This window comes from Solea solea, chromosome 12, assembly GCF_958295425.1.
Source record: "Solea solea chromosome 12, fSolSol10.1, whole genome shotgun sequence".
Lineage (NCBI taxonomy): Eukaryota > Metazoa > Chordata > Actinopteri > Pleuronectiformes > Soleidae > Solea > Solea solea.
Genome location: NC_081145.1, coordinates 9,322,435 through 9,348,921, shown reverse-complemented (window position 1 = coordinate 9,348,921; position 26,487 = coordinate 9,322,435). Strand labels below are relative to the sequence as shown.

General features: G+C 40.6%; 3 protein-coding genes across 3 annotated transcripts; 1 reads left to right on the top strand and 2 right to left on the bottom strand.

Annotated features, from left to right (window-relative positions):
* Positions 1 to 392: 392 nt before the first annotated feature.
* On the bottom strand, positions 393 to 6,787 carry uevld (UEV and lactate/malate dehyrogenase domains). Its single transcript, XM_058644317.1, has 12 exons — positions 6,626 to 6,787; positions 4,842 to 4,926; positions 4,667 to 4,732; positions 3,895 to 4,058; positions 3,663 to 3,804; positions 3,480 to 3,574; positions 3,290 to 3,395; positions 2,956 to 3,126; positions 2,709 to 2,873; positions 2,333 to 2,423; positions 1,296 to 1,419; positions 393 to 1,202 (listed from the first exon to the last, which is right to left on the bottom strand). The coding sequence occupies exons 1-12, from the start codon at positions 6,665 to 6,667 to the stop codon at positions 1,038 to 1,040; spliced, it is 1,416 nt and encodes a 471-aa protein (XP_058500300.1). The 5' UTR covers positions 6,668 to 6,787; the 3' UTR covers positions 393 to 1,037.
* Positions 6,788 to 6,949: 162 nt separating this feature from the next.
* On the bottom strand, positions 6,950 to 11,985 carry spty2d1 (SPT2 chromatin protein domain containing 1). The gene is made up of 6 exons (XM_058644513.1): positions 11,432 to 11,985; positions 10,982 to 11,096; positions 9,236 to 10,816; positions 8,368 to 8,527; positions 8,197 to 8,274; positions 6,950 to 8,031 (listed from the first exon to the last, which is right to left on the bottom strand). The coding sequence occupies exons 1-6, from the start codon at positions 11,492 to 11,494 to the stop codon at positions 7,938 to 7,940; spliced, it is 2,091 nt and encodes a 696-aa protein (XP_058500496.1). The 5' UTR covers positions 11,495 to 11,985; the 3' UTR covers positions 6,950 to 7,937.
* Positions 11,986 to 13,662: 1,677 nt separating this feature from the next.
* Positions 13,663 to 26,453, top strand: tmem86a (transmembrane protein 86A). The gene is made up of 3 exons (XM_058644514.1): positions 13,663 to 13,816; positions 19,157 to 19,421; positions 20,170 to 26,453. Exons 1-3 carry the CDS (start codon positions 13,796 to 13,798, stop codon positions 20,595 to 20,597), a joined length of 714 nt encoding a protein of 237 aa, XP_058500497.1. The 5' UTR covers positions 13,663 to 13,795; the 3' UTR covers positions 20,598 to 26,453.
* Positions 26,454 to 26,487: the final 34 nt, after the last annotated feature.

Here is a 26,487-nt window from a genome sequence, read left to right as displayed (position 1 = left end):
ATTAGTATGCTTTGTATACAGCCTCAACATCAGTTGTTTTTTTTGTTGGTTTGCTTCTCACTGACCTTTGTTATATCAAGGTCCTGCAATTCTGTTAGTGTTAAGACATTTTTTTGTAATGGAGGTTCAGGTTACTGATGAAGAAACATGCATTTTAATCTAAAATGTTAAGATATTTAATGACTTGTTGGTAGACTTTGGCCTGACGGCTGCGATTCATACACAGGAACATGGATCTTGGTCTGAATAAAAGTATGTTTGGCTTGCTGGAGTATTTTTAGTCATGTGACCTGACCGGCTCCTTTTATGGACCTGGTCGACAGCCTCAGACCAAAGCTTGTGTGCATTTATGCATCCACTTGTTTGAGTTTTATAAAGATATGACTCTTAAGTTTTCTGATGTCTTCTTTTGCCCATCTTTATTTATTGCACACCCACAAAATCCTTTTATTTCCTGTACATATGTTAGGTTCTAGCTGTGAAACGTCCTCACATAGTGTAAACAAGTGAGAGAAACAATTAAATATTAAGGCATTTTAGTGCTCTGGAGTAAAACAACTAACTATTAAAATGTGCAATTTGCTTATACCAACACTGTGCTCTACACATTATTTACATGCTTTAGCTACCTACACCTTGATTATCGCCCAAGTAATTAACAAGATTAGTACAAAATAATCATGTCATGCAACTTTGTTACTGACAAAAATGAAGTTGATAAAAATTACGAGCATCATCATTTTTAAAATGCTTTTGCATAGTAATTAAAGGCTTTAAAATACATTAATTTACTTCATTGTACAAGACAATTTCCATAGTGCTGGTAAATGCATATACAAAACACCATCTGTACACTTCATATCAGTTTTATACCCAAATAAATTGCACATATTTGAGACAGAACTCCTGTCTGTAACTTGAAAAGTTAAAGTATTTACAAGCAGCACAGTCCACCTGCTTGACGGTGTGTTCGTCAGAGAACTGGAGCCCACGACTTGTCTCAGAACGGTTAGTGAAGCCACAAACTGGGGACACATTCATATCCTGAGTTGACCCATGAGGTCAGAAAGAGACGTAACACTGTCCCTGAGTTTGGAGTCTTCTTCCTTTCCCAGTGACACTCCAGCCAGGCGCGTGGAACCGCTGCATCCCAGAATGCACGGCAGACTCAGGAAAACCTCTGTACCTATACCACCCCAGCCCTAAAGGCAGAAAGTAGAAAACACGGATGCACCTGACGTCATCAAATATTTACCACAAATCACATGAAATGATGTGATCATGTCACACAATACCTGAGCCAGCGTGGAGACGGAGTGGGTCTTCATTGTGTTTTCCAGGACACTGTTTGTGATGTCAGCGACGGAAAGACCCACTGACCACGACCGCTGCCCTTGATTCTTGATCATCTCAAATGCCCTACAAACACAGAAAACTACTCATCATACATTTACTACAACAAACAATCCTAACATGGCATGGATTGGATACATACCCGATCTAAAACCACACACCAGAGTGACACAAGTCTGGATTTCAAACAGCACACTTCAATAACTTAACCGTTAGCAAATGATCCTACAATTTACAGGTCCCCAGTCCATCACAGGGCCAACGCACAGAGACGAAGGACCATTCACACCTGCAGTCAATTTAAAGTGTCTAATTAACTTCCCTGTGGGAAGAAACTGGAAATCCACACAAACACTGGAAGAAAACTCAACACAAAAGGCCCTCGATCAGAACAGGTTGTGAACCCAGGTCTTTTTGCTGTAAGACAACAGTGCTTGCCAGTACGCCACCGTGTGGACCCGTTGGAAGCAATTCATCTTTAATTTCTCATCCTCACATGACTATCACGTTTCTAATTTCTGCCGAAAGAACTGAACCCGATTTTCGGTGTGGAGTTTGCATGTTTTCCCCGTGTGAGCGTGGGTTTTCTCCGGGTTCTCCGGTTTCCTTCTTCAGTCCAAAAACATGCAACATGGGGATTAGGTAAATTGGACACAGGTGTGAGTGGGTGGTTGTTTGTCAGGATGTGACCCTGTGATGTGACACCTGCACCTCCCGCACGTGGAGGATAAAGTAGTAGAAAATGGATGGATGAACTGAAGCTGAATCAAATTTAGATATTTTCCCCAAATTGTCAATTCAGCCCAGTATGTGTGAATGTAGTCTTTCATTTTCTTTCCTATCTAATTCACAAAATGAATAAATCTTTCTTCAAGCGGCGCCTGTGTTGTAAGTTTCCGATTTATCTGATCCAGTGTCAACACATGAGATTTCACAGTGAAAAACTGTCACTCCAGGTTAAGCACACTCATGCCAGTACCTGTCTAACAGAGGTTTGGTGGTGTTGGATCCCGGGGCGATCTCTGGCTGTGGAGCATTGGAGCCCAGCGCCATGTTACTCATCACGGCAACTACAAGACAAAAACACACACACACAGATGCTCAGTCATGCACACGTCACCTCACACGCGGCCTCTGCCAGCCTCGAGAAGAGGAAGAACCAACGTCATGAGCAGGTAGTGCTGCATTTTTTGGTTGTGAAAATAAAAGGCAGAGGTGCAAACAATCACCATGAACAAAACAAAAGGGCGAGAAGGGAATTGCAGAGATTTGGGGAAGTGAATGGAAAAGCAATCTGTGGAAATTTAAATAAGGCATTCAACATGTAAATATAGAATCGGCGCGTTCTCGCTCACCTTTGTCGTTTGAAAGTTCTCCTATGACCCAGGCTGTTTTGTGCGTGTTAAGATGAATATCCAGAACGTGACTAAGTCGCTCCGAGTCCAAGTTACACCCTGCACCGATCACCCGCGTCGGTGGAAAGCCGCTCTGCCTCCAGGCAACGTGGGTCATGATGTCCACTGCAGATGGAGCAAAGAGGGGAACGAGTGTGTGAATGTGTTTGTTACTCAGACGCAGGGTCGTTTGGCGTTTGTTACCAACCTGGTTGTGAAGCAACAAGCATCACAGCCGCGGGGCTGAGTCGTGCTAGATTTGGGACGATTCCTCTGAACAAGTCGGCGTTAGTTTGAACCAGGCCTAAATACGACTGCTCGCTGCTCCATGCGTTTGCAGTCAACACCACGACTCTGGAGCCTGCGGAGGCAGATAAATCTGACACAGCAGAGTCAGCATTAGCATTAACTCCTACAGTACATCAAGTCAAACCTCGTAGAGAAAGCATTGTTGTTTCTAGCCAAAGCACAATGGTCTGACTCAGCCGAGAGCCTTTTGACTGAGTCACTACATAATTGTGACCGTGCAGAAAGTGACGTACCTCTGGACACCTCAACCTTTGGCAGACTGAAGATATCTAGATCTGTGCTGCCACCCTTGGTAGAACTCTCAGCAACGTCAATGACGACCAGCTTATCCACTTTACACTAGATGCAAATTATAGCAAAAAGGAGCAAATTGACATTTTATCCAAGCAGCAGAACATCACATAATACCAGAGGGTGAGTTACCTTCGCCAAAATGCTCATCACAGAAGCCATTCCCAAGTCTCCTCCCCCAATAACAGAGACTTTATTAGGCTGTTGATCGTGATTTCTGACCCCACCTGAAATAAATATACGAGTTAAGCCAACAATAGCAAGATTTTATCTGAGGTTTGTAAATCAACAACAACGCATACGAAGTCGAGGCACCATCATTGATCTGGATTTTATTGACATATGCCAGAAGCTCGTTTGGGTCTTTATCGCTGTCTTTGGGCTTTGAGCACAGAGGAGGATCCTCCTCAAACTTGTCAATCATCTCATTCAGAAGAACCACCACTGACGACTTGGGCTGTTAACAAAGCAAAACATGTATTAGGGATTAGAACGCTACAGAACCACAGCTGCATGCAATGGATAACCACAGAGTGTAAAGCCTTACATGATCCCAGTTGTGCAGCGCCGGCAGATGAAGTCGCCCCTTGGCATCAACATGCTTGCCCTCTCTGATGGCCATGTTCTTGGTGGGTTTTAGGTAGCAAATGGGAGGCGTGAAGGGGAAGGAGTCTATCAGCCACAGCTGGATGGGGAAGTTGTAGGAGTGGCCTAAGAGAGAAGCACCATCAGTAAAGACATATTCTTGAAATTACAAAGCACATTGATTCCATATTGAGCAATGCTGGGGTCAGAGGTGAGGATGGCTCAATACTGATACCAGACCCTTCAGTATTTACCAATGTTAGTGAGAAACAGTCTTTTCTCAGCTATAACCATATAAAATTTATAATTTTCTTTTTTTTTATCCAATCCAGTGATTTCGACCAGCATCGTAGCAATACCTTTACTGAATATCAAACTAGCTCATCCCTGTGCAGTCAAGTCAACTTCATTTTTAGAGAAACAACCAAGGGTGACCAAAGTGCTTTACAGAGTTAAAGACACAGCAACACAAAAAGGTTATAAAACATAAAATCAATAACGATAGAAGTAAAAATATAAAATAGTGACATAATAGAATAGTAAAATGGTTAAAAGCTACATAGAAGTGCCCGGTTGACTATTTTTATCCTGAGGTGAGGCCAAGGAGAAGAGATGGGCCTTTAAAAGCAATTTAAACTGATCAATGGTTGGGGCAGATTTCCATGGGTAACCCGTTCCAAAGTTTAGGGGCAGCTACAGAAAAGGCTCGATCGAAAAGTCAAAGCCAACCTTACCTTCATACCGGACAGGGATGTTCCCGCTTAATTTCAGGAGATCTTTCTGTGTGCCATCACTGAATGCTGAAAGTGACAATAGGAGCAGTCAGTGCAATAAATGCTGCACACAGCAACACAATGTAGTACATGGGACAATTGCTGAGCTCTGAAAATGAAATAGTAAATAACTGACTGTATGTGCCAGGGGAAGGTTTTATCCAAGGGTGGATTCGATGGATTTTCTGCAGCTCCTCGATAGCAACATCATGAAATTTGTACTAATTATCAGAAGAGGGAAAAACAGACATGTTGTAAGCAGCTACGTTCAGGTTTTATTCTTAGAATCACCAATCTGTATTGTACTGTATACACACACATTTATTTCTCTTTCAACAGAACAGTTCCATTTAAACTGTATTATGGTCTGAGTTCAGAAAGAAAAAGAAAACAAAGATTCCAAAGCCACAAGAAACTTCCATCAAATACAGTCTTAACTGTAAATATAAACAACTATATTCTTCAAAAGGAGAGCCCTATAATACGGCTAGACCGGGGCGATCTGAGTTTTAAAAGACACTTTAAATTGAGACGTCTTTGTGTTCACCGCATCAAACCTTTATTTATCCTGCGCTCAAGGATGTTTGCTTGAGCGTACAACTCGCTGCGCTGCCTGCAAATATCACCAGTCTTTTCAACATGTATAATATGAGCAGGAAGATATTCTTACTTTGAAACAGACATAGAGATTATTGCCTGCCAAGTTAAAAACTGGAAAGTTCAGTGTCTGACTCGTTGATGCCACTGATCACTGGAGCAAAATTCAGCTGCCACTTTGTTACTTAATCATGTGACTCACTGAAATGAGCTGTTCCTTCCATAAACTGCACTATAGTGACCTTCTATTTTTAGCTTATGAGCTCAAAACTTTAATTTATACAATACAATGTACAAACAGTATAGGAAATGTCCAATTTAAGAGCACAAATCATTCTTACAATCCCATTTCGGAGCAGAATAAGGAATGTAAACATAAACAAAATAAACGATAGGTAGATTTCATCACAAAGGGCTTTCCTTTTCACAGCTCTAGGGTTTAGGCTTTAGGGTGCAAGTATTCTGTGTGTCGAGGAAAGATTGGAAGTCGGCCAGGAAGACTTCAGATTCATGTTTTTGCTGGTGTGGATATGAAACATTGCTAGTATGCAGATTCAATTTAGAATGTATAGTTTTGTTTTTAAAAAAAAAAAAAATAATCGGAAAACCCAACAATATAAGCTATATTCTGAACTTTAGTTGGATGTCTCTACAATTGAGGTCATTCCAGAAAGTCTGACAGAAGGTACTTTCCCAAAAGACAGGAGTTACAGTTTAATTTACACTGCGACAAAAAAAACAGGATCAAAGTTAATTCTACATCTCACCCAATTAACATTCAATTAACAAACCTTAATTGGGACACAAAATGTCCTCGGTGATGACCAGGCTTTTCCCCCCAATCTATATTGTAATACAACTTGTTCCAAACACACACAGATGCAGGTTTACTAACAGTATCTTCTTTGTATGATTTCCTTTATACGTTTTTTTGTGTTTAGTTCGAGCTCACCAGCAGTGAGGTAATAACAAAACGTCAGAGGCTATTATTTGATAGATCACGTCAAAGTGCTTTGGCAAGAGTTAAACAGTTCAGTGCAGTGGTTGATTTTTTATTATTATTATTATTATTATTATAATACTTATTATCATTATTATTATTATTATTATTATTAAAATTATAATTGTCAGGGGATTCATTTTTGAATCCAACTATATTTCTGTCTCATTGAATGACACGACGTGTTTCCCACAACAAGTGAAGTGACAGAGCGGGTTCAGCCAGTTAGCCAACGCTGCCGGCGGCTAACACACTTAGCTTGCCGCGTTCGCCGGTGTTGATAGGTTTTCATTAAACACAGATGTTTCTGACACGCCACTAACCTTAGAGAGGATCCGCTTTATTTGGTCTGAGCTGAGGTCCATCTATTACACTGAAACCAGGACGACGACAACACAGTTGAGTGACACTTTAGAGCCCGGACTGTTTAAACTTTAACTTCTGCCGGAGTTACTTCCGCAAACTTTCATGAGTAGCTAAGCGAAGAGACAGACCACGCCCCGCCCATTCAGTGCTTCTTCTACGGCAAGCCGAGAGGGATGGAGAAGAAACCCAAACATTGAATGACGCTATTGGTCAGAGACAAAAATTATGAGACCTCTGAAAATACTGGATCACGCCTAAAAGAATGTAACAAAACACTGAGATAAAATAAATATTTATTGTAGATCAAAATAATTGTGATTACAATAGTGTCCATAACTTCGGGGCTGCAACTAACAAAATCAGAAAACTTGTTTTAATTCTTTAAAAAAAAACACTCAAAGCGATAATCAAAATAACGATGAGTCAAGCACACATAACTTAGGCAAATACATTATAGAAACGTGACTAACAAAAAGTCATTGTGTATTTATATTTTCTATAAATATTAACAAAGGATATGTTTGAAATATGTCAATATGTCCAAGGTCCACATTTCTAAATCTATATCTGCTGCAACTTGGTCCGGTCAGCAGTTGATGTTTACGACAAACATCACAGGTCATGTGAACAGGAAAATGACTAACTTTATTTAAAAAAACAAAACAATAATCCTCATGTCAAGAAAATGTTTCATTGCTTTCATTGAAAACAAACAAAATTTCTGTAATTTTCGGCAGAATTTTTTTGGAAATATATATAAGTAAGATTGTCATTGTATGAGAGAACAATGCAAGACTTAAGACATTTAAATAAAACCCTTTATGCAACTATTCTGATCAAAATCTTTAAAAGAGAAACACAATGAAAATAATTTCTGCATCAAAATTTACGTTTTCCATCAAGGTTTGTTGGAAAATATGCATCGTGCTTGTCAAAGCATGTTATTACTGCGAGACGTTGTATGCAAAAAAGTCCCATTCTCTTCGCAGCCGAGTTCCTTCTAGGAATTAGGATTGCTCACAGTATGAACCCTGGATAAATAATACAACTGGAAATATTTTCATTACATCCATGTCCTGAATGTTTTGTGCAAACTTCTCCTTTCTTCTTGCGCCCAAGTTTTTGTCCAAACAGTGAGAATATCAGAGAGAAACCATGGGATGCCAGGGTGTGAACAATCACAGGCCTTCACAATGGCAGACCTATTGCACCATGTTTCCAGAGACACCAGAGGTTTCTTTTTATCAGTTTATTCATTCATTAGGAGCGTCAGTTTATTTTTTTCCTCTTGACAGTGTTCCTTTTGAAGTCCTCTTCCTCTCTTTTCTCCTCCTCCAGATCTTCTTGCACAGCCATTTTCAGACTAACAAAACAGAGGTACAACAAAAGTTTATTAGAGGACAGAAAGTACATCAAATTTTGTATGTATATATTATATTAAAGTGCTTAACAAATAAAGTTGGATTGGATTGGATATATGTGGGGTAAAATTATTTGCGGTTTACTTTCATGTGTTTATTTATTTTACCTCCTGGCCTCTTCTTTCTGCACATCTTTCCAGCTGCTCTCCATAAATTTTAGTGCATAGTCACTCTCATCCTTGTATCTGAGAAGTTAAAAGCAAATGCGTTATTTTAATTTATTAAAAATACATTTGAATGACATACAACAGAATAGAATTTACTTCGACAATACATACCTTTTTCGATCATAGCCAAAAATTTCCTTAATGTGCCTGGAAATTTCGTCCTGATCGTCTTCTCCATCATCAATAAAATCGTCCATTTCTGAGTCATACTCGTCTTCTTCTTCTTCATATTTCCTCTTGTACGCAGATGTGATAGGTGGTAGCATTGTACCTGGAAGGTAAATACAGAAAACCACTTTTAATATGCAGATTAGTGGATTTGTCCTTTTACAAGACAGGAATACAAACCTACTGTATGAATAAGGCCAATTTTTTTTAATCTTGTTAAGGTAAAGGAATGTTAAAACTCAATATAGTGACACGGGCTCCTCAAACACTATGGTCCAGTATTGTTCACCATAATTTTGATTATACAGCTATTGATATAGTCTGTCATTTAATTTGCTACATCCATACTACAATGGAGTTAAATAGTGACTGAGTGAAATTGTATGAAGGAGAGAATTTATGTCTAAATTACTGTCAGTCCTGTGATGGAGTGTTGAACTCACCAGGGTGTACCCCACCTATTCCAGTGTACACTCATAATCACCATCTCATTTATCATTGCTCTCGTCGTCACCTTGCACATGTCACTTTAACACTTTTTCAAGGCTAACTGGTGGTATTTGACCCTGCAGGAATTACTAATCTGGGATAACAGCCACTCTTATACGGACAGGCTGGTACATGTATGTATCATTTGACATTGTGTTAATATTATTCTGTTTATGGTCATTCACATATTTTATTTTCCTGTACTCAAGTCCCTTGGGTGACTTTGAGATAATCATTACAATCCACAATGGACACTGATATGACTAGTTTTCCTTTTCATTGGTATCAAATATGATACTGCTATCATTTCCCTGGGTTTTACCTGGTGGTCTGTTCATCAAGGGTCTGGGAGGCATCCCTGGTCCAGGTGGCATGCCTGGTCTTTGTGGCATGCCTGGTCTTTGTGGCATGCCTGGCCTGGGTGGCATGCCCGGTCTTTGTGGCATGCCTGGTCGAGGAGGACCCCCTGGTCTGGATCCACCTACATTTTTGGATGAGATGGTCTCTGATACCACAGTGCACTTTGGTCTTCCAGGTCCTGATCCCATAGGGCCAGGTGATCGCCCAGGTACAGGTCCCCCACTACCAGGCCGACTACTAATAGACCCTGGAGGTCGGGATCCATTACCTCCAGGGGGACGCTGGGGACCACTCCCACCAGGTCTGGCCTGTGCAGCGGGACCAGCAGCTTTAGCAGGGAGTTTTCCTCCGGGCCTTGGCTGAGGTTGGCTCCCTACCTTAGGAGGGCCGCCTGATGAATTTCGTACTGAATTACCGATTGATTTTACTGAAGAAGGAATCCCAGTTTTTAGTGGTTCTCCTTTTCCGGACTTGCTGACTCCAACTGTAGCCCTCTGTTTTAAGGAGCCACCATGACTCAATGTGGTCTGCTGTGAGGTCCCATGTTGAGATTTTTGGCCTGTTATAGCAGCACCAGGGGGCCTGGTCCCAGCAATACCAGGTGATCTTCCTTGAAATGATGATGAGCTTTCTTTTTTGAAGCTAAGGTCACTTGAGGTTCTGGATTTGTGGCTAGATGACACCTTGGGGGGGGCTTGCTTGATTGAAACCTGAGATGAGGTGGTTTTTGAAAGACCTTTACCGTTTATGGCACTAGATGAACTACTCAAACTAGACTTGGATCTGTCTCTATCATTCTGGGATATCTTGGGTCTTTCTCTCTCTCTAGCACCAATAGAAGACTTGGAGGAAGAGTGGCCCCTGTCGCTTTGTAACTTCTTCCCTGACCCACTTGGCAGACTTTGTTTCTCTGACAAGTTCTTTTGCATTTTGCAGATTTTCTGCTCCTTCTCTGAAGGAGCTGTCCTTGTTGAACTAGAGCTAGATTGAGACTTGCTGTCTCTTTCTCTCTCTGTCTTTGAGTCTCTGAATTTATCTATTCTCTTCACCTTGCGCTCCATCTCTTCTTCCTTAATCTCATCAGCAGTGCGGAGTCTTTCTTCTTTTTTCACTACCTTGGGTTTCAAATCCACTGGCTCATGCTGCTTCTTCTCTGCTAGTTTGAGTAGGTCTGCAAAGTTCATTGGAGGTGGAGCAGGCTTGGTTTTTTTAGAAAAGGACTTGCTACTACTAGACCTATCTTGTGAGGATTTCCCTGGTCTCAATGGCTCTGGCTCTGGTTCCGACTCTGAATCCTCATATTCATAGTTATCCTCATCCTCTGGGTCAATTGTAGTATTCCTAAAACCATGAGAAGTCATGGATTCGCTATTTTGCATATCTAGGTCTGATCTCCTTTTCTTAGGAACCTCAACCACTGGTACACCATTATAGCCTCTAAAATTGTCCTTAGTTCTGGATGCCATTGCTCGTGCTTTGCGGTCTGACTTCAATTCAACCCTCTTGGCAAATAATACATCCTTCTGTTTCTTCATTTCTAATTCTGAAAAAAAAGTCGAAAGAAATTAGAAACGATGAAGAATCAACCCTGAAGCAAAATGTAAATTAACAATATATTAATCATAACGAAAACAAGTAAAACAATAGTTGGAAATGCTGACTCAGCAATCCCAACTGATTCAAATCATTCAAATTGTGTCATGATTACCTTTCTTTTTTCTGTCACAATTTTGCTTTTTCAGAAGGGCCTCCACAGCAGCAGAGCTTACACCTTTAGACCTTGGGTCCTTTTTGGGTGGACCAGCTTGTAAACTGTATCTCTTCTGCTCAAAGAGGGACAGAGACAACTTAGCACTTACCCAGCACGCATATTTACAGTTCACTGCTACTTAAAGGGTCAACCAATATTATTCATCTTACAGGAAGCGTTAACCTCAAAACAACAAATTAACAAACACCAGAGGTAACTTAAATAAAACGTGTTCTTAACCAGACATGCAGGGTCACAAGGGTGGAGTCTAGCAGCCGGTTAGCGGCTAGCGACATTATATGATCCTTACAGACAGATGAGGTGGCATTCGTTTTTACAATGCCCACAAGTTCCCAATGTACTATTTGGCCTACGTAACTCATATGTTAATGTAAGTCTTCAACATACCTGTACACTGTTGTCGCCCTTGTTTTGCGTAGCAATGTCCAATATATTATCAAAGTCCATCATGTTGGCAGCTGGTGATGAAAGCTAACGGTCTGAAGCTAGTTGACAAAAACTAAACAACGAGCTTACCGTTAGGTTTTAACGATAACACACTAGGTAGATCAATGTAGGGTTTGGCTTGTGGTGAACATGTATGGAACAACGCACATTAGAGAGAGAGAGAGAAAAACTGAATACCGAACATCTAACGATACTTTACTTTTTCAACTCTCGTTACCACACGCTAGCCATGTTAGCTAACCTGACGTCTACTGACATTAGCCGACTACGACGCCTGAAAATCAAATGTGCCCTCGCGAATATAATACGCCATACTAATGCCGGGTCCACCAGAATTATTGATAAGTCGGTCAAGAGAAGAACTCTAAATCCTCGGCCATAACAAACGCCGGGTGTTGATAGTCATTAAACTCAAGGCGAGAAAGACCGAGAAAATTAAAGGGATCGGAGAGCTACGCCAGGAAGTGAGAGCGCATACAGTCGCACACTTCCGGTTTTGTGATGACACGCAGACCCCTCGAATTTGGGAGCTGGAAGGAGAGGAGGCAAAGGAATAAAAAAAATTATTGAAAAGAAGGCAGTAATGTAACACTGCGGTTTGCAACAGCTGTAAAACACCAAGTACAAACAAACATCCATCGACTGCGGAACAAAACTTTAAACTCGACACCTTCCTCGTCGGTGTTTCGTGGAGCTGGTATCTGTAATGTCGCATTGTTATGTATTCAATAATTATGTAACCATGTATGAGGTACTTTGTAAATATTTGTTGCAGGGTAGTGCAAATTTGTAAAGATTGTACCTCATACTATAAATGAATGAATGAATGAATGACACACGATTACATGTTATTGTTTTTAATACTACTAACGTTTGATAAGTGAGCAAGTAAGTAATATGGCATATTAATGATCACTAGCGACATAGAGAAGGCATTTTGTGATTTAATATCATGTAATATATTTTGGTTTCCGCTTTTTGCTCAAACTATGCGATGTCTGTTAAAAATAAGTTTTACACTTGTGGGCCACATGATGTCGCTACATGAGGATGTTGCACTTTCAGAGATGGTATGGTATGGTACCGACAGCAGCAATACCATATTCAGTCCTCTGTTACAAGAAACAAATCATATTTTTAATATTGCATTAGCCTATAGCACCCATATAATAACATTTCAACGAAGTTAATTTATTGTTAAAATGGTGCAGATTTTATAAAACTTAAAATACACACACAGCATAGCCTGTAACACATCCCAGAATAATGATAATCATTGCTTTCAGTGTGTATAGCATTTATTTCTCGGTGTATAATGTCATTTTTGATGTCCCTTGATTAAATAAAAATCTGTCATATATATTTTTTCAATTACATATCATACAATGCAATGGTAGTGTCAACCTGTAATGGTTTAATCACAGCAACATAAAGAAAATCTAAGAGAAAAAGAGAGAGATGGAAAGAAAACGGGGAGAAAACATAAATAATGATGATTAGTGAGACGATGTGTAATAGCCTAATACCACATTGTAATTGCTGACTATAAGTAACTCCTACTTACTCCTGCTGTTAATGGCTCCTGGAGAACAATCAGATCGAAGGGCTTGATGTGTGGTTGTAGGACATCAAGATAACAGAGCCCCCTTGCATAATTGCATCTTGCCTTAAAATTAGAAAAAAAAATATAAAAGTATTTTTTTTCTTTTGTTGTTACAATCAATATTTTCAAAAGATGTCAATCATAGCCTGTGACAACTTCTGGTAGAGGACCTAAATACAGAGATTTGCCATATGACCCTCCTGTGGAGGATAAAGCGGTAGAAAATGGATGGATGAGGTTTATTTTAGCAGTCTGGTGCTTATTTATGTGGTGGTCCTTTGATTCAAAATGTGCACAGTGTAGTAGAGTGGAATTCTAAAATATCTACTCAAAAAAGAAAAAAATAAGCTTTGGTTGGGAAGCTCAAACGCTAACCCACGAGATCCATTTCTATAAAATGCAAATAAAGGCCATCTGCTCTGATACGTAAACAGCAGACCGACTCCTCCCACCCGGGCGTCCCTGACGTCTTGCCCCGCCTCCGTCACGACATATCTGTGCTCCCGTTGGCCAACAACTGAAGCCCCGCCCACACCACGACTGTCCTCGCTGTGCTCTCGCCTTCTGCCGGACATCGGACCGCCTACCGGAGAGAGAACAAAAACATCCTTACACAGTTCAGTATAAACAGGGAGACATAAACCGAATTTAGACAGTTAACGTCTACCTCCTATTACCGACAACGTCAGCGGCAGGGAGACATGGTTTCACCGGTAGCTGTGGTGAGTTGCTATCAGCTTTAGCTTGACCGTTGATGTGTTTTAGGCATTAAGCAGGAATGATAATGACAGCAAATAACAACATATCGGAAGACATAATACTGCACCTGTATTCACGTGTCTTTCGTTGTATGCTTGGTACAGACTGTATGGAGTTAATAATGCAGCCGCGAGTGTAGTATTTTCGTCATATCTCATATCCTAGCATGTCCTACTTTGTGTTGGACAGCGCATGCTCCTTAGCTCATAATTACCACTGAATAAGAATGTCAGTTTGCTTAATTAAAATCGTCCCACGAAGTATACCGAAATCTCAGTGTCCTACTTTTTCCTCACTATTTTACACCGTGCGCGTGTCTGTTTTGTTAGGAGTAGATGCAGGCACTTTCTATTGTATGTTAATTGCAGCCTTTTCGTTAACGTATGCACTTTTTATCGGTCACTGTGTTTATCTCCACACTGAAGGATGCTTTCCACACATTTCTAAAGGCGGCTCTTGACAAAAAAAGAGAAAAGGTCTCACGTGACGAGCTTTTTTCTCCCCTTTCTTTCTGTGGTGTGTTTTCCTTCTGGTGTTTTTGCAGTAGCCTGTTGTGGCGCTCGGTTCATCTCCTTTACCCTGCCTACACTGTCTATTATATGGTCCAGTGTTTCCCCAACTTTTTATATGAAGTCCTATTTTTCAAAGCTGAGAAGCCATCACACCCACATTTTCGCAATATTAATTGTATTAAACGTATATGTTTCTAACTATGTTTACCACCATTTCTGGAACACTAAATATGGCTTTCAATAGATACATCAGCCATTCTTCAAAGGTTTACTACAGATATTTATTCACTTTATTAGGTACACCTGTTCAATCAACATGGTCAAGATGACCCGCTGAAGTTCAAACCATCAGAATATGGACATCATTGCATGGTTGTAGTTGTCAGGCTGATTTGAATGTTTCAGAAACTGCAAACATGCTTAGTTGATGCCAGAAGTCAGAGGATTTGAAATGATAAAAAGGCAACAGTAATTCAAACAATAATGTATTACTACAAGGAATGCAGAAAATGATAATTGATCAAAGTGCCACTGCAGGAATATGACCATTTTGTCAAAAATATCTCTGCCATATGAATAATTGATTCAGTCTCGGCAATGTCGGCATCCTCTTACTGTGTCAGAGCTACTATGAAATTTTACCCTATTTGCAGGGGCCAGAAAGGACGGTGTGGTGTAACTTGGCCTTTGTGTGACTGCTGTGAGAGTATGTGTGGGGGAAAAGTGCCTGCCACACAAACTGGTTGCCTTAATGATGGTAATGCTGTGAATGTCCCCCAAGATTAATCTCATGCCTTAGGGTGAAAGGAAATGTAAATCTAAATTTGACTCTAAAGGAAGCAAGTAAAGATATTTGTGGTCACAGTGTTTCACAATTAACAAAAATCAGATATTGTCATTATCTTATCTTATCTTACATTTGTATGCATTTTTTGTATTGACATTGGTCACATTTTTGTTCATCTTTATTACAGTACTTTTTAATGATAGAGAAAGCACTCAGAGAGCACAAACCTCCACAGAGGTTGCTCAGTTTCCCCGCACTCTCACTACACTTCCCTATCTTGCTGGATTTATATCCAGTTCACGAACAAGATCAAATCATTTTCTCTATAGGCCATAACCTACATCCTCAGAAAAAAAAATTCAAATCCAACCACAGACAGGCAAATGCATCCAAAAACATAACCCCTTTGCAAATATGTTTCATTATCCCATTAGACACTGCTGTAAATCATTTTACATTTACATAAAACAGCATCTTTATTTAACCTTCAACTCCAAAGGTTTCAGTAAACACTGTCACCCTTCAAGTAGTCTGGTGAAGAGTTGATTGTGTTCAAGCGAATTCACAGCTCTGTTGTGCTGCACTGCTTGTGTTGCACTGACCTCAAGTTATCATTGGAGTTGAAGCAGCTGTAGGATAGAAGAAAGTACTGTGTGTTGTTATGCTACATAGAAATAACACTGTTATATGACTCACTCGCCAGCTGTCCTTGCAAAAACCATACTTGTGTTACAGTTCACCTCTGCCAAATTAAGTACACAAGAGTTATAGATCTTTAATATGTTTTTGTGTATCATGTTTCTGACACTCCGCTTTCATATGACCTGGAATGGTTGAATGGGCGTCATTAGGTCTGGGTGTGATTCAAGGCTTTCTTTGGTTCGTGGCTGCTACAGCTACTGGGTCTTTCCCTGAACTGCCACTACAAGTGGCCCAAATAAGTTGCTAGTAGTTTGAGTAGTTACAAATGGTCGAAGTTAGTAAGTCACATTTATACTCAAAATAATTTGACATTCTACATTGTTCATTCCACAGATTTAAGAGTGCATAAATTCGTAGCTTCCATAGCATAGTTAAAGAAACACTGCATCTCTGTGCTGCCGAGATCCATTTGATCCTGTTCAGTCCACCAAAAACTATCGCGTGTTAGTAATTTTGCAAACACAGTTAATCATTAATGTTATTACACTTTGACTGGCGTCTCTGTCAGGAGACAGCGGTTTGCAGCCAGTCATTTATGCGCCACAACACTTCTGCAAACTAATGATAACGCAAAGATTATTTTCCGTTGCCTCAAAACTGAGATGGTAAGTTCTGTGCTTGTGGTGACAGCTGTCTGTCACAAAGAGCTGTAGTCTTCAATGTCCGTGCAGACAAACTGATGAGTGGGTTACAGCTGAGACAGTACAGTAGACAATCCCATTTAGCTGTGAGACGATTTAATGGAAGATCTAGTCTGAGCCTCCAAGATATAAAACATCCACTCTAGACCAGCTTATGAATTCCAGCTGGCAATTATGCCATCTAGATGGAAAAATTTGATTAGTTTATTGGAATAGTGAGTCATGAGAGGAAGTTATATCAGATGTTACATCAGTAATGGGAGGTGATATGATAAAAGAAAAGTTATATTTATTTATTACCACCACTGGAGATCTCAGTCAAGGAAACGATTTCCACGTATATTGTATGGGTACAAGGTGTCCCAGAGGTGTCCTCTTACATTGTTTCTCCCACTTCTCTTATTGTTAAGTTTACATGAAAAACAATTGAGAGACCACAGGAATGGAGCCAAAGGTTATGGGAATTTGCACTTCCTCCTGTAACTGTATTCATTCGCTAAGGCTCTGACTGAACTGAGGTGATGCTCATGTCCGCTGGCGTTTTTCCTCACAGATAGTAATCAAACAAACCATGGATCATTGAGCCAAAATACCATTGAACGTCAGCCTGCAGCTCTCGGGTAAAAGGTTATTTTGCTACATTTAAACAACAGATATGCCCTCCTGTCTGTGCCGCCTGTATACGATTTGTATACAGTGCTCTCCTCAATGTTAAAGGTAACATTAAGAACAAAACAAAATTCCTGAGATAAGTGTTTTTGGGAATTGTACTTCACAGTATTGTGGCAAGTTTAAAAAAAGTCTACATTTTGGTTTCAAACATGTACTAAACCCTCAGGTCTGAGTGAACATGAAGACACACACAGAGCGTTTCTATTCTTGGCCAGTCCTTGGTCATTTCAGAGCGTTATGTATTCATATATTGTCTGATCTCATTGACAGAGAGAGCCAGTATTTAGTAGCTGAGAGTGATTTATCCTCACTTTTCAGCCTGGTCAGGAGTGTAGGCAAAATACTGTTTTTGGCCTCAGGAATTTGAAGCTAAAATTACTTGCGTGGGTTTTGTCTGAACACATGTGTGACCTTGTGTTTTGAATCCATATTGTTGTGCTGCTGTGCACTGGTCATGTCAGGTACATTAGGACAGACTTGAGGTCACACAAACATAGTGCCTGATCCTGTACTGTACTGTACTGTACTGTAATTTGGCCTGCCTTTTATTGAGCAATTGTGCTTTCAGGAGCCTCCCCTTTAGCCCGCCTTCAACAGAAGTATAAATCCTCTGAACTAGAATGACCCCTCTTTCTCTCACTTCTCCCCTCCCTCCTCTACTCACTTGTCTGCTCCTAAATCTAGCTGTCATCTGAATGCTGGTAACCCCATCTTGCTTGCTTTGACCCCTCCCCTAAAGCTGCACCGCCCCATGCTTACTCTTGCTTCCCCACTTCTGCCATACTTTGTTGAGAGTATTCTTTGCCTCTTTTTACTTTACGACAGATTATATGTGGAGAGGGATGCAAAATGGGCAGTTAACAAGGAATGTGGGATATAAAATAGCAGCTCTTGTCCATGCTTTTCCAGCCTCATCTTGCACTGTGACCCATTTTTAATCGTCGTTGTCCTGTCTTACTTGTATCCCCCTCATCTCCGGTGATCTCAGCTCTAGTGAACCCTCACTCTCTTCTTTTTCCAATTCAACTTCACATCTCTCCCCGGGGACCCCTGCTTTAAGCACAATGATTCTCAGAACCGTAGGTGGGGGTTTCATTCCTGAGAAAACCTTTCAAAGTGTGGGGATCCTGTTGGGTGTCATCTATTTGGATAGAAAGAAATACGTCTGGTAACACAGTTGGACGGGAGGAATGGTGACTGCTGCATAGTTCTGTGGAGCATGAGATACAGAGGAGAAGGTGAAGCTGGGTACTTTAGAAGAAAGAAAAACATCATGGGGAGCAAGTCAAAAAAAAGAGGAAAAGGAGAGGTTACTAAAAGCCAAAGAGTCAGCGTGGAAGCGTTATACATTTCCCACTGTAGTTGCTGTTTCTGCAGAATTTAGCCACAGCCACAAACAATGTGACAGAGTGATGTAAACTAGTGACCACACAAAGCCAGCCAGAAGACATTTACTAAGTTTACTAAGTCCTAAATTGAGCCAGTCTACCAAAAAGAGAGAAGTTGTTGAAATGCTGTTCCCTCTTAAATAAACAATGAGACACTGAACCACAAAGTGCTGACTGTTATGATTGCTCCTGTGATATATTTCATGGCTTCTGGTAGGGCTTAACAATTAATGGACATTTTATCAAAATCTCATTACGGCCTACTGCAATTTTCAAATCACATGAGGCGCAATGTGTTTCAAATTATAATTTGACATATGTTGTCCTGACCCCTACACATCATATTCCGTAGAAAACATCTTTGTTTCTCACAGATCTATTATGTACTAATGATCATTCCTTCTGACAGCGCGAATCATATCGCAATCGCAATCAAAAATATTCACAATTAGATGTTTATTCAAAATCCTTCAGCCCTTCTGCCCTCAGACAGAAGATTTCGTAATAAATGTATTTTAATACAAAGGGCATTTATGTGTGCAACATCACAAGTGCAACAGTCGATGACTCACCTGATCATTAATATTTAATCTGCTTTCAGGTCAAGAGTGAAGGCCCTAAACTGGTGCCATTCTTCAAGTCAACATGTGTCTACTTTGTCCTGTGGCTGCCCACCTCAAGCCCGTCCTGGTTCAGCGCCCTGATCAAATGTCTGCCCATCTTCTGCTTGTGGGTCTTTTTACTGGCACATGGTTTTAGCTTCCTAGGTGCCCACTCTAATGCCCGCAAGATCTTGGCTGGCCTCATCTTTTCTGCTCTGGGTGATGCCTTTCTCATCTGGCAGGAGCAGGGCTACTTCAGCCACGGTGAGGCGAAACCGTACACATCAGTTTTTGTCGTTGATACTATTGTCTCATCTTCATTCATGTTGATTTTATAACTTAATGGATAATCCATTTTCATTTACAAACGTGCCTTATGTTTGTCATTTTCTGCGTGATTGATATCAGTAATGGATAATTATATCCGGGAAAGTGTTGACATTTCTATAAAGACGTTCATTAGGTAGAGAAACATCAGATAATCATTCAGTTTTTAAACAAACTCCCCCAGATTAAATATACAGGTCTGTGAAAAAGAAAAGCAAATCATAGAAATGTCAGATATTCCTCATGGTTTCCAGAATATAACTTCTTTAGTTTGATCTTCCATATAAATATATCATGCGCCACTAAGTTTTTGAGAACCCACATTTTAATTTTTAAAACTGTAGTGTGCAACCTTTAAACATGAACATAAATGTCTGTTACATTCGAAATGCAGTTCTTAAAAAAGTCATTGTTCTAATGTGATATTTACACGTAGGAAAGCCATCTAGCAGTGTTAAAATGACTTTAAAAAGAGTCAATTTTTACTTTTTATATTGAACTCCTAGTTATGTTAACAGAAGTCCCAATTCTATCTAGTCCCTAATGATCATATCCCTTTTAAGGTCTAAGCGGTACATTTTAAATTTGGACTTTTTCACATTTAAATGCTTTGCTCAAGGCTTCTTGCTAGAATGTCACTTTTTAGGGTTTTAGATAGATGAATTAATGAGTTTTTGTCTTACAGGTCTTCTAATGTTTGCCATCACCCACGTCCTCTACTCGTCTGCCTTTGGGATGAAACCACTTAATGTGCGCGCTGGTCTCGTGATCAGTGCTGTGTCCTCTGTGACCTACGTCCTGCTGTACCCCTACCTGTCCGGCCCCTTCACCTACCTGGTGGCTGTCTACGTTGCTCTGATTGGTTTCATGGGCTGGAGGGCCATCGCAGGTCTGCAGCTGGCCAACGACCTGTGGACCTGGACCAAGGTGTCCGCCTGCCTGGGCGCCGTGCTCTTCATGGTCTCTGACCTCACCATCGCCGTCAACAAGTTCTGCTTCCCCGTGCCTTATTCGCGAGCCATCATCATGGCCACCTATTACGCCGCACAGATGCTGATAGCGCTGTCGGCCGTCGAGTGCCAGGACGCGGAGGTTGCCAGGAAGAGAACGTGAGGTAGTAAGGTCTCTGTATGACCAGCCACAAGGCTGGAAAGGTGGCAGTTAATCCCCTTAAACCCAGAGTGATCATGGACACATCTCACTGCCTGATGCCCAGCCCTTTTAGCCCGTATCTCAGGCTATGTTCAGACTGCAGGCAAATCGGATTTTTTTTCTCAAATCAAATCTTTTCACACAGACTATCCGCACAATCAGATTTGTATGTCCAGAGGTGTAGCGTCTCACTCGCCAAAACAATTGCCCTGACAATTCACATTGCTGAACTCCTCTGTTGCACAAGAAGAGTCCTCAGCAATGGAGAAGACTGGCAGCACTTCTGTCATTGGCTTTTTGGCATTTTGTGACGCACTAAGAGTGACGCAAAAGACAATTTGAAATCCGATTTTAGCAGTCAGAGCACATCTGCAGAAATCAGATTCGAATTGCGCTTTGAACCACCTCCAAATATGGTTTGAATCATATTTGTTTTTTTACTGTCCAGACTTTCAAAAACCACTCGAGATGAAATCTGAATATGCAAAGTCTGGCAGTCTGAACAAGGCCTCACTGTGGCACTTCCACACCTATGTTACCATGGTGACTGGTCTACTACAGCCTTTACATGACCCTTCTATATCACTAGTATATATGTCTCACACTCACACTTGTCTTCTTACCACGGAGATGGTGTTGTATTATCTTCAGTCTCTCCCAACAACAGTCCTACCTGCTTCATCTGAATCTAGAATTGTTATCTCTCAACCTAGTTACAATGGAGAGTGTAGTAATATTAACCTGCCACACACACACACTCTAGAAAGCGTACTATATTAATTTAAACTGTTGCTCTGGATCATGTCACTGGGGACCTTGAAGAAGTGTATGTGTGAGAGAGTGGATTTATTTTATGTGTGATTGACTGAATTATTTTTTTTTTTTACCTCACTTTCCACATCCTGTCACATACTGTCTGCCCCATTCAGTCAGACTGTGACCACACGTGTCCCTCAATCATCTCCAAATGTGGTCTTTCTGATGCATTGGGTGTTAGTTGTGTAATTATTGCTTTCCATTTATGATGCCATCACTAAGGATGGATCTTAAGACCAGGTCTGAATAGAGTCATATAGTCTTCTCGTTTATTTCATCTGGTCCAATCATACATTTGAACATTTTACTTTTGTCATTTGTTTAGTTGTCCTGAGACCTTTTAGAACTTTTTTTTAACAGGCTTACCCTCGTCTCTCCTCTGTCATTCTCATCTTCACACTAAGTAGCAGCCTGTAGTGACGCCACCTGTAAGAGTCTGAACTGAAGCATCAAGCATTGGCAATTTTAACGTCACCACCATGTTGAGATATTGCAACCAGACATTCACAGACGTCACCTGCAACCAGGCTCCTAATTTCCAAAAATGACATTATGTTTTATTGGAGAAAGAAAACTAGCAATCGAGATGATTAACTTCTCAGAAAAATGTTCATTGATGTTAGAAGGAAAAATTAGGCTAATTTTAATTAGCGGCCAGTGGGTTTGCCCCCTGGTGGTTATTCAATATATTTTTATTTCTTGTTTGTCATTATAGAGTAAACCACTTTTTGTCTATGGCATGTGATCAACTCACATGTGGTCCCTTACATTTCCTTAACAACAACCACACTGCCTCACCGTTTAACATTTTCTCTCTGGAAATCTTTTTTTTTTTTTTTTAAAGTTAGCTTATCCTTGAGTGACTAGATGTACAAGAGAAGAAGATAAAGGCTTGATGAGTTAGAGGTTGTTTGTGGATGCTTGATTGTTCCTGCTCAGAGTTTCGTGCACACAGTAAATACTGTGGTCATAGCAAACCACAGAGCACACTGTGACATGCTTTACAGTGCACCTGCTTCTCCTTTCAGTGTGAAGCATCAGTCATGTTCACACACCTGACACGTACAGCTCCTGCTGGCTTAGTTATTGGAAAACCTGGCGGGGTCCTCACTGTTGGACTGCTTCAGTTGACTTATGTTGTCATTGGCCTTGGACCATGTTGTGTTACGGAGACTAAAATGAAGAAGGGCTAATGTACTAGGCCGGAATCTTTTTTTGTTTATCAACCCTGTGTGAGTGTGTTTGTGTATGCGTGCGTCTCATTCTCAGAATACATTCATTCACTCATAGCCAAACACAAACATTCACATGAACATGCCCGTTGCCCTAGGGCGGCCTCGTGGAAAGAAACAAGGGACATGGAGCAAACTGGTTTAGGGAATAGGTTTTTTTTTTCCATTATTTCCAATAATTCTGCTCTAATCCTGGAAAATCCACCTCAGGTAATCCACAACAAGCTGCCTAATATGTTCTTTCATCTCCCACATTTCAACCCTGTCACCTTTCCTTTATTTTAACTTCTACTAACCTGTTATGATAGAATGATGTGTATTATTGGATATTTAGTTATGGATATATACTGTAAACTCCTATTCTGGTGTCTGAATATTTGCATGTTTGGAGTGTGCATGCGTGAGAGTGTCTATGCCTTCGTCACAGCCGTTGAGTGAACATCTGTGTGTTACTATGACCAGTCTAAAGCCACTCAAGGTCAACCATCGTAGTTGATATGGAGCACCCATATGCTACAAGATGCCCTCATTGTATTTCCCACGAGGCTCCTAAACATGTCTTAACACCCATCGCCACTTTGTGGATTTTAGAGCATCCACTGAATCCTTATGTATTGTAATTTGAGGATGGCATTTAACTGGGTAGATTCAAACTGGTCGGACATCCATATATTTAATTTGACCATAAAGCTTAGCGCTTAAGCTGAACATGCTTCCTCCTAACTCAATGCTAAGAAAGTACATTTTATAATAGAAAAAAGTGTTTTTCACAAACAAAAAAGCAAGAAAAGGACACATGTTGTTGTCCACACACATCTATCTGTGATATATAATGCTGTATATGAAACGCACAGGAATATTGGTTCTCTCTGCAGGTTCAATGACTCCTAGACAAAAATAAATACACACACACACAACATATTTATGCACCACATCAGCTTCAGATTTTAATGTTGACACTCGACATTTTCTTACAGTCAACATTGTCTTAGTTTTGACCAGCAAAGATTCAGACCAAGGGGTGTTTTCCTGACGACCGTTTTGCCAGAATAGTTCCTCAATCTCCTCTCAGCTGTGTCAGTAGCACGTATGTCAGCGTTCTGTTTCTGCTTTGTCAGTCGGAAGTGTTTCATCAGCCTGTCTGTTGACCGCTCGCCTACTGTTTCAGTTTGCATCCTAGCATCGTGGCCAAGTAATCCTCTGCAGTATTAAGCCTGCAGAGGCTTGGTAGTCCACACGCACACAAATCAAGTTTTAATAGAATACGAGTAAAGATGATGCTTGACATGACTTGCTCTTGTATGCAGTGTTGCGGGGGAGGGGGGCGCGGGTCTTTTGTGTCCTTATTATGTGCACAAGGTACGGAAGCCCTCATGTCTTTGTTTCTCCTGACTTTTGGTCCCGTCAGCTAAATGGCAACGAGCCAAAAGAAAGGCTTAACTTGAAGTATTTCAGAGATTAACTTTTGTTGGTCAACCCACACTTTGGAAAACTGCCACAACTTTGTAACGTGAAGGGTAATAGATGAGTAGTAAAGCAATACATGAACTTAAAGGTCCAGTGTGTAAGCTTTTAGTGATGATGTCTGCAGGTGAGTGTGACAAAACGAGGACTCCTCCGCTCACTCCTCCCTTACCCAAGCACACCAAGCGAACTACAGTGGCCTTGTATACCAGATATCAGTCGTCTTTGTTTAAGTACGGTAATGGTAACACTTTTAAGAACTCACTCTAGTGTGGACCAAAGCAGCTGAATGTCACAGTTCTAATCAGTGTCTGTACAGAATGTACGCTCTGGTATCAAAACACTTGTTGCATAAATATGTAGTGAAGTGACATTTTCACCATTTTGGTTGCGGTTTAACGACCTATTGTACACAAACACAGAGCTGGCTTAGCTACAGGTCGGCTCTCTCCCTCTCTCTCGCCCTCTTTACCTCACAGCAGGAGTCTGCACTTCTTTCTGTTCTTCTCTACTTTGCTAAGGCGGTAGGATGGGAGCAGGTGCAGTTACTCACAAGTAAATGGTAAACCACTGATGCATTGAGGGTGTTTATATTGTTATAGTGTTATATTGTTAGTGTAGGACTTGTGTTAATGATGGCTCTGGTGTCATTAAGACATATTTTTAGACATGGCTGAAAGATCCTGAACAGAACACTAAGAGAGAAGCCACTGTCAGTGCTTACTCCATGATTTTTTACCTCCACCACATCTTCTCAACCACTATTTTCTAACATATATAATGCATAAAGAGGAGAATCTCTGTATTTGCTTTACACAAACCTTAAAGCAACATATTTCAGGAGAGTAATTCCTGGCAATAAACCTTCCTAAATGTTACACACTGGACCTTTAAACAACACATTAAATCAGATAACTTATTGTGCCCATGTGGATGATTTTGCTTCTATTCTTGTTTGTCTTGGGCACAGATAACCAAAGCTGAAACCCTTATGGAAAACTGGACTGTTTTCCAGTGAGTGGAAGTTGTCAGTATCGCAGTCCTCTGGTGTGTCAAACATCCTTTTGTTTTGCAGGAGGCACAGGCCCCTTCTTTCAGGACGGGGTTTGGCTTTCAATTGTCGCGAGATACTGTCACTGAAATTGGGTGAGGAGGTGAAATATGACACACAGGGGGAAGACTCCCTTTCCATTTGGCCTGTTAGCTGCCACCCTGTCCCCCCACAGATGGCAGGCTAGCATGCAGGAGCATCACTTTACCTCAGCCTGTCAACAGCTCTGTTGTCCTAAGCTTTGTCCCTGCAGACAAAGGGGACCTGAGAGAGCTGTGGGAGGCCAGCATGGAACCAGAAGCTGGTGTAGTTGGGAGGACCTGTGTTTTCACTCGCTCCTCTAAACTAGCACTTAGTTGGCACTTTTATTAAAGTTAAACTTCCGTTTTTTTCCCCCCTTTGTGATGTTGTGACCCTTACGTAGAAACTCTCGCTGTGAATATGCTGTTGTTGTAGCTGGTGACATTCAAAAAAACAGAGCTGTAACATTTGTACATCTTTACTCACGTGACAAGTAGATTGCATTTATAACATTATTATTATTATTATTATTATTATTATTATTACAGTCGCAGACAAACCTCCAACATCAGTATGAGCTAATGGGACATTATCTATTGAATGAGCATCTTATCTTTGTGATAATCTGAATTATCTGAGTGCTGCACCTCAAATAAGGCCAGTCTTTTTTGTTTTTCTTAAATCCAGCAGCAGGTGTTTGAAACATTACATGTTGTATTGTACATTTAAGTATATGCCCATTATACCTGTATTCTCTTCCCGAAGAAGACAAAAACAGAGAGGTTTAAAGACAGTGTTGTTTTTGTGTTGACAGGTTAAGCGTAAGAAGGTGACGCTCTAAGGGAGAAGCAGCATTTTTCTTTAAAAAGCAGTAATTACTGTTTAGGTGTTACAACCCTCTTAAAAAGTATTACCATTTTATTTGCAGAAAATAAGCCCCAAAATGTGTTTTCTTTTTCTTGTCACCATTGGATAAACTGGAGTTTGTTTTCCACAAATAACTCGAGATTCTTTTTTTTTTTAATTGTAGGCTTGTGAAATAGCATTATTTAGCTTCTTTTCATGAACATTGTTTTTAATTCACTCATATACTTTACCTTGTGGTCCTTGATTTTATCTTTGTGATTTATTCCTTTCATGATTGTAGAGATAAAATAGTTTCTTTGCTGTAGTGAAACTGCTCTGAATGTGAATATCTATTGGAGAAATAAATGCAATTTCAATGCAACGTCATCATAATTGTCTCCCCTGGTCTTTGTTTCCCGTT